Source organism: Haliaeetus leucocephalus, unplaced genomic scaffold (assembly GCF_000737465.1).
Source record: "Haliaeetus leucocephalus isolate CR32 unplaced genomic scaffold, Haliaeetus_leucocephalus-4.0 Scaffold162, whole genome shotgun sequence".
In the NCBI taxonomy this organism is placed as follows: Eukaryota; Metazoa; Chordata; class Aves; order Accipitriformes; family Accipitridae; genus Haliaeetus; species Haliaeetus leucocephalus.
In genome coordinates this window covers 15,994,730-16,006,268 of record NW_010972598.1, presented here as the reverse complement: position 1 = coordinate 16,006,268, position 11,539 = coordinate 15,994,730, and the positions used below count along the sequence as shown (strand labels likewise).

Below are 11,539 nucleotides of genomic sequence, written 5' to 3'. Positions count from 1 at the left end.
GAAATGGGTGCGCTGACACAGTTTGGGAGGGCAGGCAGCGTGGGGGGGCTTGGGGTGTGCCTTGGAGTGCTGGGGAGACTGGGGACACCCAGGGGTGCCACGCTGCTCTTGGGGCTCTGTGGAAGCCCTGGGGTGCAGTGTCAAGGGAAGAGGGTGTCTTGGGGGGGCAGAGGGCTGGAAGGGGGTGGGGGCTGAGATGCCATCAGAGCCCTGTGCGCGTGGGCTATCGGATGAGGGTGGGACAGCTTTAGGGACAGGGGCGAGGCCCTGGAGATGGGGCGATGCTGGACTCCAGCCAGGCCAGGCTGTCCTGCCATGAGATGCCCCAGTACCGCAGCCAAACTGGGGATGTCAGAGGTATCTATCCCCTGCTCCCCCTGTTGAGGCGATCCTCACTTTTCCCACCTGCCTGCAAGAGGGCTTGGCCACAGCAGGGGACAGGCTTACAGGATATGTAGCTGAAGCAGGATCATTGGCAGCATCTCCCCTTTCCTTCTGCGAATTGACTAAGCCCCACACCAAGGTTTTGAGCGGCATCACACCGCAAGCATCGGAGACCTCTGGTCTTTATGTGCCAATGAGTCTGTGGGCAATATCACATGCATGGAAATGCTCTGGAAATTTCTGGGAACAGCATTGCCAGGCTTGGCCAGGGAACTTGGGAGACCTGTACGGTAGCGCTGTGAATATAAAAGAAATCCATCCTTATTGGCACTCCAAATACTGAGGTTGTGGTGTGTGCACTGCATTTTCCTACCATCTCTTTGCAGAAGAGTGGAGAAGACAGCTCCCAGAGTACCAAGCAGCCAAAGAAAATCTGAAATGCCCAAGTGCAAAGTAAGTCAGGAGAATGCTGGGGGTTGGACTAGATGATCTGTAAAGGTCCCTTCCGACTCAAATTACTTGGTGATTCTCTGAGGTATAGCTGACTCTTCCCGGCTTGCCAGTGTCTGCCTTCTCTCTGCAGCAATTCATGGGCATACAGAGAATTGCCTCATCCCAACGCCTTGCTGTCAAGGCAGTGACCAGGGATGGCTCTGCCCCTGCAGCACCCTGGCAGCGCTCTGTAGAGTTACTGGCAGCAGGAGCAAAGGGATGGTTTCAGTGTTGACATTTCCTGCTGGTTGATATTGTCTCTTCTGGGTATTTTCTGAGTCTCCGTGAAACTTTCTTATCTCAGCTCTTCAGTCTGTCAGAACAGGCCCATTTTGCTAATAACTCAGCCTCCTAACTGGATCTTGAAGAAAGGCTGGTTCAAGTCTCACCACTGCTTTTTAATGGCAACTTTCAGTGGCCTTCTGGGATAGCTTAATATTAGAAAGGGGCATTTTCAGTGCATTTAAAAGGATATAGATACAACCACCTACCAAATGAGTTACCTGGCTCTGGGATCCCTTTGCTGCCTTGCTTAGTTCCTCTCGAGTGGGGCTGCATGCAGATACACTGCTGTGAGTGCAGCAGCGGCTTGCAGGCTGCAGGTAGCAAGGCACCTTTCTGCAAAGCTTTTAACTGAAACTGCTGATGTGCTTGGCAAACCTGAACACTCGAAAGACTCCCCACTGCAGTGAGTATTTCTCGTGATGTTGTATTGCAAAGGAAGCCATAAAATTTCTCCATGGTGAGGAGATAAAGGGAAGCAGGATCAGAGACGAGAGAAAGCCAACCAGTCCCTGGTGCCAGGCTCTGGAAAACACCACTAGTATAACAGAAATGAGGGGAGAAGATTCATGATCTTTCTTTATGGCATAGTACACCACTTGCGTAGAATAGAGGACAATATCCTAACTCTCTGGAATTTCATTACAGAAAAATATCTGCACGGGCATTAATCTTCCCTAATAGCTGAGCTGCTAGCTCCAGAGCAGAGGGGTGGGAGAACCCTGCAGCTGGTTGCTGTCAGAGGGCTCTGATTCAGGGAGGAGGAGAAGGAGAGGATGGGACCTGACAGCCAGGGCTGCTGCCCCACCTCCCGCTTTGCTGCCTGGGCAGCTGAGGCACTGGTGAATCAGCTACTGCAGTGCTGCGGCTCGCCGTGGCAGAGTGAACCCCGGCTGATGCGCTCTGAGACATTGCTGTGACCTGCAGCACAGCAGCAGCTGACTCCGATGCACCTCAGCTGTCTGCCGTATACAGGGCAAGTCCGGACAACAGCCAGAGGCAGCAGCCTCCAAACCTATTGCCGTCTCCTGCCTGCCAGCCCCCCCTGCCTGCAGGAATGATTTTGGTTACTTTTGCTGTCAGTGGAAGATGTAAGTTTTGTGACAATCTTGGATGTCAATGTTTTGTGTTGCTTTTCTGTTGCCATGCAAAAGAAAAAGAATTAATATTACGTGGTACTTCCTTGACAGCTTTTTGATTTCTAAAACCTACTCATAAGTTCCTGTCACTGAGAAAACCAATGGTGTTTTAGATGTTTAACCTTTTCTGCAACAGCTGTTAAATAACCTGATATATTGTTTGACTTCCTACAGACCCTTTTTAAAGGACCGGGAGAATCACCTGGATCGACCCTTAGAAACAGTTTCTAAGCTAGACCATGTAAGTAGAAATCTTTTGAGTTTAGTTTTGTATTTCACGCTCGAAGCAAGTCTGGCCAGAACAGGGTACCCAAATCAGGCTAGTGTGTTCCTGACCCCAAATAGGGTGCAGTCAAGAGAATGTTAAATAGCTGGTAATAAGTCAACTAATAATTTTTCAGAAGAACTTAGTGTGGGAGACTCATCCTCTGCCCATGCGCTGGTGGGTGTTGTGTTATCATTCTGTTGACAACTGCTTCGTCACTGTGGGCCTTCGTGTGGATGTCCCCTGGGCTACCAGGGCTGGGGCAGGAGCAAGCTGTCAGGGTTTGACCAAGCTGAGCTCACCTTGGGGCTGAGGTTCGCTTTGTCTCTCCAGGTTGACAGGAACAAGAAGGATATTCTCAGAAACACGATGAAAGGCACTCAGAGGGATGGCAAGATTGGTGCCAAATCCACACAGCACGCTGGCCACGCTGCTCAGCAGAAGTCTTCAAATACATTCCAGAGAGCAGCGGTGGTGCGTCCAGAGCAGACGAGGAAGAGTGCAAAGCTTCCCGTGGGGCTTGTGCCAAGCATGAGCCACTCTACGCAGCCCAGAGGGAGGCTCCAAGCTTCAGCCTCTGGTCACCTAAATCCAGAAAGGAACAAGAAGCCTGCACAGGAGACTGTCACCACTGCAGCACTTCAGACTGGAAGCGACCACCCCGCTCCTGGGGCATGTTGCTCCCTAAATGAGGGCCTGCGGGACAGGCTGGTCTGCAGCAAAGAAAATGTCCAAGCACAAGCCTCTACAACCCCTGTGCTGAACAGAGTTTTTCAGTCTGATGGAAGCAATCTCGGGAACAAAAGGTTTTTGGCTCACAGGCAAAGCTCAGCCACGATGTCAAGAACCATCATGGGCCCAAAGGACAGAATTAATAGCCACCAGGCTAAGGAAGAGCCGATTCAGGATAAAGTCAGGAAAACCCTGCCAGGCTCAAAGAGTGTGTCTCAAAAACCAATTATCAAAACTCAGCCCTTGCAGCCCCCTCAGTTACTTACTACTTCTACTAATTTGCTACATAAAAACCCAGGTGCAAACCAGAAACAAACGAATACAGCAAGACAACCCATAGGAAAGCCACTTGGCGTACTTCCAGTGGGAAATCTTAACTACCACAGCAGACCCCCCCAAACGAAAAGATCTCCCACAAAGCCTGTGGCCTCCAGCAGGCCCCAGGGACCCACAACCCTGAAATCCAGCCTGAAACCAGGTGGCACCACGCAATGGCAAAAGCCCACAGCTAAAGGGGAGGTGGATAGGAAGGACATGAAGGTGGTGCCTCCTGGACCCACAGCAGCATCCCAAGTGACAGTCCCCCAAAACCAGCCTCGCAGCACACACAGCTCCAAAACTCAAGCAACTGAGAGTGATTTTAGGAGTAGGAGAGAGAGGCTTAAACCAGAGCTGCCGAAGGCAAGTGGAATGCAGGCTAGGCGTGTTCCCAAGACCCCGTCGGCTGCAGATCGTAAGTGAGTAGCAGCTTTGGCTGAGACTGTCCTCGCCTCCAGGGGACAGCAGAGTTTAAAGTGTTTAACTGGGTGAACCAGCACTGACCTGTTGGAAACAGGGTCTAAAGTCCTCTTATCAGTGAATGCCTGTTTGGAGGTTGATGCCCCAGAAAAGAGGAGGGTGGGGATGAGATTTGGTGGTACCCTGGGTTCCTCTCCCACTGATTCAGCAAGTGGGAGGGGAACATGCAGCCGCTGTCCTGTTTTATCTTCAAGGCACGCTTAAACTTGAGAGGGTTTTCCTTTCCCAGCCTAGAGCTCAGATAGATACATTTTTAGGATAGATGAACTGGTTCTTCCTGAGCAGCTGAAGTTGGCTAGAGGGAGATTCTAAGGGAAAACAGTAGCCTGGTGAGTGCTGGCGGTCTGCTGGGGTGGTAACAGTGATCCCCTGGTCCTTTGACAGGAAACAGCTGCAGGAGTGGTTGGCATCCAAAGGCAAGACATACAAGCGGCCACCTATGATGCTGCTTCAGAAAGAGGCAGTGAAGCTGTCCTGCAGAACTGTCAAGGAGAAAGAAGAGCAAAAGAAACCAGAGCAGCTCTGCCTGGAGAAGATCAACAACATATTAACTGAGTGCCTGAAGCTCATTGAGGAGGTGGGAATGGGAAAGGAGATGCTTGAACAGGCTCCTCTTCTCCCAGAGCATCTCAGGAGAGGAGGGCCATGTCCCCAGAGCAGCATAGAAGGGTTTGGAGCAAGCATTCTTGCTCGCTTAGCTGCAGTGGCCAGAGGGGTAACATCATGTGTAGGACAATTAAAAGTCCTCGTGGAGTTACAGATAGGCCAAAGGCATGCAGCGAGATGCACTAACAGGAAAAGAGAGCAAAACCCGGTCACAAGACTTGTGTGTGTCATTCCTGGTACCTGGCAGTGCAGTCTGCAGCAGAAATTTCTGTGGCAGCAATCCAGGCTGATTGAGCCAGCACGAGGTATATCCCTGGTGGACCTTACAGCTGCTGTGAATTATCACCTCTGGGAATGCTGACCACTAGCCCCGCTCTGGGGTTTAGTGGCTCTGTTAGTGCCAGCACTGAAGAGTCTATCCCTTGACAACCCTCTGAAATACTAGACTCATTTTACCAAGGGGAAAATAGAGGCAGTAAAGCTATTATCTGTACATGGTCACTCAGGAGACTTGCAAAACCAGACTCTTCAGACCCTCCTTTTCCTAGAGAGTGCTGGGAGAGTGGTTATGCACTGACAGCTTCCCCAGTGCACACCTTTGGCCCTTGCTCCCCTTCTCCTAGGGTGTCCAGGCAGAGGAGATCTCTGCAGTGCTGTCCCATGTGCCCCAGGCAGAGAAATTTGCCAAGTTCTGGACCTGCAAAGCAAAACTACTTGCCCGGAGCGGCCCTTTTGACGTGATGGGGTTGTACAAAGCAGCAGTCTGCGCTGGTGCTGTGGTGAGTGAGGCATGCTTCTCTTCAGTAGCTCCCCATGTTCCCCACCTCTGCAGCAGCAGGTTTCCTCAAGATCCAGGGATTGGATTTTGGGATGAGTTTAGCAGCACTAATCAGCAGTGAAAAAGCCTTTTGAGCTGCTGGTTTTGTCCCACAGAAACACCTCCCGCTTTCATCAGCCAAGCAGGCAGTGCTGTGCGGGCATGCACAGGGTCAGGGGGAGGACACGTGCGTACTCCGCGCCGTGTTGGAGCTGTAGCTGGAAGCAATGTGACAGCAGTTCTGTGCTGTTCTGGGCGGTGTAACTGCAGCATCTGGTGGGATTTACCCACGCGGGGTTGATGGCTGCTTAGCTGTGCCTGCGTGCTGACAGATCTCACTTAGAGAAGGGAAATTCTGCAGCCTTTTGCCACTGTCTCCAGCACAGGGTGTTGCGATGCAGCAAAAACCTTTTCTCCTATTCAGTTATAACTCCAGCCTCCATTCCCAAGTGAGGCCTGCCTTGACCCGCATTTTGCTTTTCCTGTAGCCACTCCAGGAGCTCAGAGAAGTTGTCCTTGATATTTTGAAGGCTGCAGACCAAACATCAGAAGGTAATGTGAATGTGGGGGCAGGCTAGAGCATGGGCAGCCTGGGGTTCCCTGCCACTGCACGCTGGGAAGCAGCATGGTTTGCAGTCTGTCCCAGCACCCTGTGTCCTTGTTGACTTTGATGGAGACCGAGTGTTGTGAAAGTCCGGAATCCTGATCCTCAAAAATTGGGCAAGATTCCTCTGCCAGGGCTGGGCACAATCCCGGCCCAGCATGCCTCTGTAGCAAGGTGCCCTCGTCCACGTCTGGAGCACTGCAGTGTTGAAATCCCTCCCCAGCTGCCGCTCTCTGCAACAGTGCTGCCCTTTTCCTCTCCTGTCAGGGGAAAAGGCTGAGCAGCCCATTCCTTGGGAGCCTACAACGCCTTGCCCGAGTGAGAGGCAGCAGGTGGTAGCAACTCCCTGCATGACGGGGAAGCCCCTGACCAGCCTGCCCATCTCAATCAAGTTACAAGTTACGTCTGCATCCAGGTAAGGCTGAGCTGCCTGCTCCTGGCAGCAAGTGCCCTCTGTGACAGCACTCCTCTGCAGGGTTTATCTAAAGGGTCTTGTCTTCTCCGCAGAGGAAAGGAGTTACTGGAAGGCCAGGAGCTGAAACTCGTGACACCAGTGCGGCGCTCGCTGCGGATAGGGTGGGCTGGGAGCCGCTACCCAGAGATGCTGAAGGACCATGACCCTGTGGTGTCATCCCTCAGTGAAATCCTGGATGCTGAGGAGGAGACTCAGTTCTTCTTCCGGAAAAACAAGGCTTTGCCAGAGGTGACGGAGCTGGAGGGTTTGAGTTTGTATCCCCCAGAGTGCTGCTGAAGGATTCCCGGCGGGGTGCAGGCTGCTTGCTTCCCCATGCTGCCTTGCACATGCTCCGCTGACTTCTTTTGCCTCACAGATGTAAATATGTAGCGGTGGCACATAATAAGCACTGTTTCAAATATATAAGCGCTGTTTTAAATATATAAAAACTTGCAGTAGAGATGTAGCATGGCCTAGTGAGTAGTGTGCAAGGTCTGGGGTTGGAGATGGGCTGTGTCCTCTGGGACTGCCCTTGGCTCCTCTGCTGTGACGCATGCCCCGATTTTCCTGCTGTAGGATGATGTCAGTCAGATTCCGCAATGCTCCAGGCACCTGCCGGTGTTTTGCAAGCAATGTCCTGAGGGATTTGCTCCAGAGCTGTGTTGCACCCTACCCAGACAGCATCTGGATGTTCCCCACTGAGAGGCTCACACAGACCCCATGTCTCGTGTCTCTCATAGCACCACCAGCTACGCCAGACTGGTGAGGGGCCGCAGGGCCTGGGGTACCTGCGGGACCACAGCAGCTCCCACACAGGCCCGGAGGACAGTGAAGGTGGCACATGCAAGGGGCGCAGAGGTCCTAGGGACGCAGCAGTGCAGGCTGCCAGCCCCCTGGGCATGGCTGGGGGTCTGGGACAGGCCAGCGAGGGCAGCTGAGCCCTATTAGTGCGCTCAGGGCCCCTACAGTGGCTTCACCTCCCTCAAGGGCTGTCCTCGCACCGAGAGCAAGTGGTGGCACAAGGCAGCTGGTGACAAGACTGTTCCGGATGCATGCATAACCAAATCCAACAGGTGTTAAAACTCAGATTTATTCTTCAGTAAAAGTTAATTAGAAGTCCGGTAACATTTTATAAAACCACAGCCTCGATGATGTAAAGAGAATTAATACTACACAGCCGACTTAAGAATCCCCAAGATTTAAAGTAATGGCTCCAAAACGCACATATCACTCACCCAAAAGCTGAGTGCTCTCTCCCTTGAGGAGTTATGCTGGGTAGTGCCCCGACCCGAGGGGGAGTCTCCGCCTGCAGACCCACCACTCCGAGGAGGACTAACTCCAATGTGTCCTCCGGCGGGACCCCCTTTATAGCCCTGTCAAATCCCACCTGTGGGCATTTAATCCCTATTAGCCAGGAGGGTCACCTCGGTGCACCTGGTGGGTCTCTATTGGCCAGTTCAAATTTCAACCTGCGCTCTCCACGATTTAGGCTTTTTTTTTTTTCTTCCCCTTCTCCCTGCCTGGACAAGTTTCGTTTCCTGCTGGTGGGATGGGGCGGGGGGACAGACGACTGTACTGCTGCAGGGACTGTTGCTGTGGTTTGGGATGGTTTCCCTGCTGTGAGGAGTAAAGCGGTGCGGCTGCCATGAAGGGTGGAGGGGAGCCCTGTCATCATGTCCCTGTCCCCAAACAGTGGTCCAGTCCTCATCCCACCCTTTTGCCTCCTCCTGACACAGTCACCACCACCGTTGGGTCAGCATCTTTATTGAGAAACCTTGATGCTGGAAGAAGTCTTAGAGCAGTAGCTGGAATTCCTGGCACGGGTCTGCAGAGGGTGGCAGGCCTGGCCCCCTCCTCTGGTGTGCAGGACAGTGCTGGCAGAGTGGGGGTGTCTCAGGGCTGCCACCCTCTGCCCAGGGGCTTGCACTTGTCCCAGCTGCTGGCTGAGGATTTGGGAATTGCCCTTTGCCCCCACCTCCCAGGCTCAGGGGCAAAGCAGTTTTCCTTTAAAATAGCCAATTTTATGTCTCCGTGGTGCCAGGAGTTTGAGCATCTTTTATATATAGAAACGGGTAGAAAACAGAAGAGGGTAATAGCGAGTAAAAGGGATTTCCAGGGAGCAGCAGTTGCCTCCAGAGCCCTTCTGTGCTTGAGCAACATCCACCCACCTCCACCAGGAGCCAGGCCCCAGTGCCGTGGTGCCTGGGCCAGGCACTGAAGCTGGAGGGGCAGGGGCTGCTGGGACCACCGATCCGTCCAAAGCAGGTTTCCAGTGATACCCGCAGCAGTGGCACTGCCGGCTCTCCCTGGCATTGGGCGGCCCCAGGCTGGTGTCGAGCGGGCTGGGAGAAGCAGCTGATGCTGGTGAGGGGACCCATGAGTGAAAGTGGGGGCACGGGCAGCCTGTGGGCTCTGGGGGGCCCTTCTCCCAACTCCTGGGACAGTCGGGAGAAGGGCAGTGCTGCACGGGGAGAGGTGTGACATGGGGCATGGGCTAGGGCCACCAGCTGTCCTTTGGCCACTGGAGGTGGTAGCTGACCACGGGTGGCTTCGGGCTGGCAGCACAAGTGGTCCGGGGCCACCGAATGCCCTGCTGGGGGCTGGCTACTGCCAGCTCAGCAGCCGTCGGCGCTGGGGTGGGCTCAGGCTTCTCCATCATCCTCCTCCTCCCCGCTGGAGTCCTGGCGTACCCCAGCAACCTGAGAAGGAGGTGGGGGGCTCAGTGGGCACAGGACCCCACTGGCATTGGGTTACTGGTGCTGGGACCCCTCTGCCCTTCTGCTCCTCAGTCCCCTGCCACCCACCTGCTGGCCGGGGTGGCCATGCTGGGCCAGCCAAGGTGCCAGAGCCGTGCCTGCCTCCCCTGCGTCCAGGCGGCCGTGCTCCACCGTCGACTCGTGTGCCATCTGTGGCAGGGAGAAGGCTTGCAGAGAGGGGCCAAGCACCGACCAGCCAAGGGGTTGGGTGCCCACCAAACGCCTCCATCATCCCTGTACCTGCCTCCCCACCCCAGGCAGGGAGGGAAACTGAGGCACGGTGGGTAAGCAGGGGGGGCTGGGAGCTGCATACCAGGACAGGGGGTGCTCGGAAGAGGTAGCTGAAGGGGTAGTAGAGGAAGTTGATGAAGGAGGCAGCATAGAGGTCTGCGTAGCGCATCAGCTGGTTGGCGAAGAGTGTCTGGCGCGAGCCGCAGCGGAAGAGGCTGCCCATCTTCCCGTAGCACATGTCCATCTCGTGCGTGACTTTCTGCGCATGCAGCGGGTTGGGTGGTCAGGGCACCCAACACCCCCCCCAGTGCTCCCCCCTCCAAGGAGGAGGAGGAAATCTGTGGGGGGGGCTGAGCCGTGTGCCGACTGGGATGGTGCCCCAGGCATCACCTGGATGCGACGCTTGATGGAGCTGATGTCCGGGCGCTCGCTGCTGCCACTGTCCAAGTGCCTGGAGTGGGAGAGACCCGGCTGGGGGCTCGCCTGGAGGGTCCCCCATGGGTGCCTGCACCCCCCCCGCCCCATGCCCCCTGCCCGCCCAGTGCCCACTCACTGGTACAGCTCCGCCAGGAAAAGGTCCAGGCTCCGCAGCTCCTCAAACAGCTCTGCAAGTGTAACAGGGCCAGCTCAGTGCAGGCAATGTCCACTGCTGCCCAGCACAACTGACACGGGGTGTCCGGGCACACCACACCGGGGCTGGTTTTGCCATCAAAGAGGGGGGGAAGGAGGCTCCAAGCCACCTCCCCTAGCTGGGCTTGGCTGTGTCCCTGGCCGGGTGCTGCTCACCGCTCTTCTCCGTCCAGACCTGCAGCTCGCGGGCCAGCTCTGGCACCACCAGGAAGGTACGCCAGCCCTGCCGCTTCTTGGACTTGAGGATGTCCCCAAAGATGTGGTCCCCCATGTAGAGGATGTCTTTGCCCTTCACGCCCAGCAGGTCACACACCACATCCGAGGAGCCTGCGACAGCCAGAAGTCAGGGTGACGGTGTGGGCACGTTCCCCTGAGCTGTACATGGAGCCCGGCCGGGCGCTCACCGCCGGAGTAGACGGCGCAGTGCTGGAGTGGGCCGGTGTACGTCCCAATGCGCAGCTTCCCCGTATCCTACGAGACAAGAGGACCCCAGGACGGGGAGTACTGTTACCTGTGCCTGCTCAGTGCCCACCCAATTGCGAATCCACCCCCCCATGCCTGCGGGAGCCCTTGTGGTGCCCAGACAGTGCCCACTGGCCCCATGGCAGTGGAGAGGTCCCCACCGTGTTGACTTGGCGCAGGACAGTGCCCTCAGCGAAGAAGAGTGGTTTGCGGGTGTCCACCACGATGAGGTCGAAATAGGATCGCCAGGGGCGCTGCGGGGTCTCGGCCTGCTGGGTGTCAGGTTGGGGGGGCTCAGGGAGGGGATGCCAATGGCACCCTGCACCCTCCACCCGTCCCACACCGGGGGCAGACTCACCTTGTGCCCATCGCTGAAGTCAAACAGGTAGGACATGATGGCCTGCAAGGACACCCGGCATCTCCACCACTGTCACCAGGGAGGGCAGACCCCTGCCTGCGCTCTGCCACCCCCAGGGCCCCCCCAGGGCAGGCTGGACCCGGGGGTGGGGGGGTGAGACACACAAGACAGACACACACACCCCCTACTCACGTCGGTGTAGTTATAGTCGCTGTTGGTGGCCAGAAAGACCTTCCCCACCTCCTTCATGCGGCTCAGCAGCAGCGGCACCCGGGGCTGGCAAGGGGAAAGTCAGGATGGGGGGTCTGGGGGGGCCACGGGGACCCAGCTGAGGGGACCAGAGTAAGGAGAGGTCCACAGGGAGGGGGGTCCGCAGACACTCACATCCTTCACCACGTATTTCTCCAGGTTCTCCAGTGTCTTCTCCTTTAAGCAGCCCTGCAGAGGGGATGGATGGTCTGGCCAAAACCTCCCTGGGGGTGGGGGGTGTCCCCAGTACTCTCAGCATGCCCCCCAGCAAGCCCCCCCC

General features: G+C 55.8%; 2 protein-coding genes across 2 annotated transcripts in view; one reads left to right on the top strand and one right to left on the bottom strand.

The window, feature by feature from the left end:
* The window catches only part of CKAP2L (cytoskeleton associated protein 2-like), a 7,183-nt gene extending 313 nt beyond the window's left edge, over positions 1-6,870 (top strand). Inside the window, exons 2-9 of the mRNA XM_010563036.1 lie at positions 774-837; positions 2,472-2,538; positions 2,896-4,031; positions 4,477-4,669; positions 5,322-5,477; positions 6,004-6,067; positions 6,387-6,534; positions 6,627-6,870. Of these exons, the coding sequence (XP_010561338.1) occupies positions 774-837; positions 2,472-2,538; positions 2,896-4,031; positions 4,477-4,669; positions 5,322-5,477; positions 6,004-6,067; positions 6,387-6,534; positions 6,627-6,870 (2,072 nt within the window). The remainder of the gene's footprint in view (positions 1-773; positions 838-2,471; positions 2,539-2,895; positions 4,032-4,476; positions 4,670-5,321; positions 5,478-6,003; positions 6,068-6,386; positions 6,535-6,626) is intronic.
* Positions 6,871-8,088: 1,218 nt separating this feature from the next.
* Positions 8,089-11,539, bottom strand: part of LOC104829026 (cytosolic purine 5'-nucleotidase-like) — a 5,076-nt gene continuing 1,625 nt past the window's right edge. The window contains exons 6-16 of the mRNA XM_010563035.1: positions 11,395-11,510; positions 11,203-11,286; positions 11,011-11,052; positions 10,814-10,921; positions 10,595-10,661; positions 10,347-10,517; positions 10,114-10,165; positions 9,951-10,011; positions 9,643-9,819; positions 9,378-9,479; positions 8,089-9,272 (exon numbers count right to left, since the gene is read on the bottom strand). Coding sequence (XP_010561337.1) covers positions 9,216-9,272; positions 9,378-9,479; positions 9,643-9,819; positions 9,951-10,011; positions 10,114-10,165; positions 10,347-10,517; positions 10,595-10,661; positions 10,814-10,921; positions 11,011-11,052; positions 11,203-11,286; positions 11,395-11,510 — 1,037 coding nt within the window. The 3' untranslated portion in view covers positions 8,089-9,215. The remainder of the gene's footprint in view (positions 9,273-9,377; positions 9,480-9,642; positions 9,820-9,950; positions 10,012-10,113; positions 10,166-10,346; positions 10,518-10,594; positions 10,662-10,813; positions 10,922-11,010; positions 11,053-11,202; positions 11,287-11,394; positions 11,511-11,539) is intronic.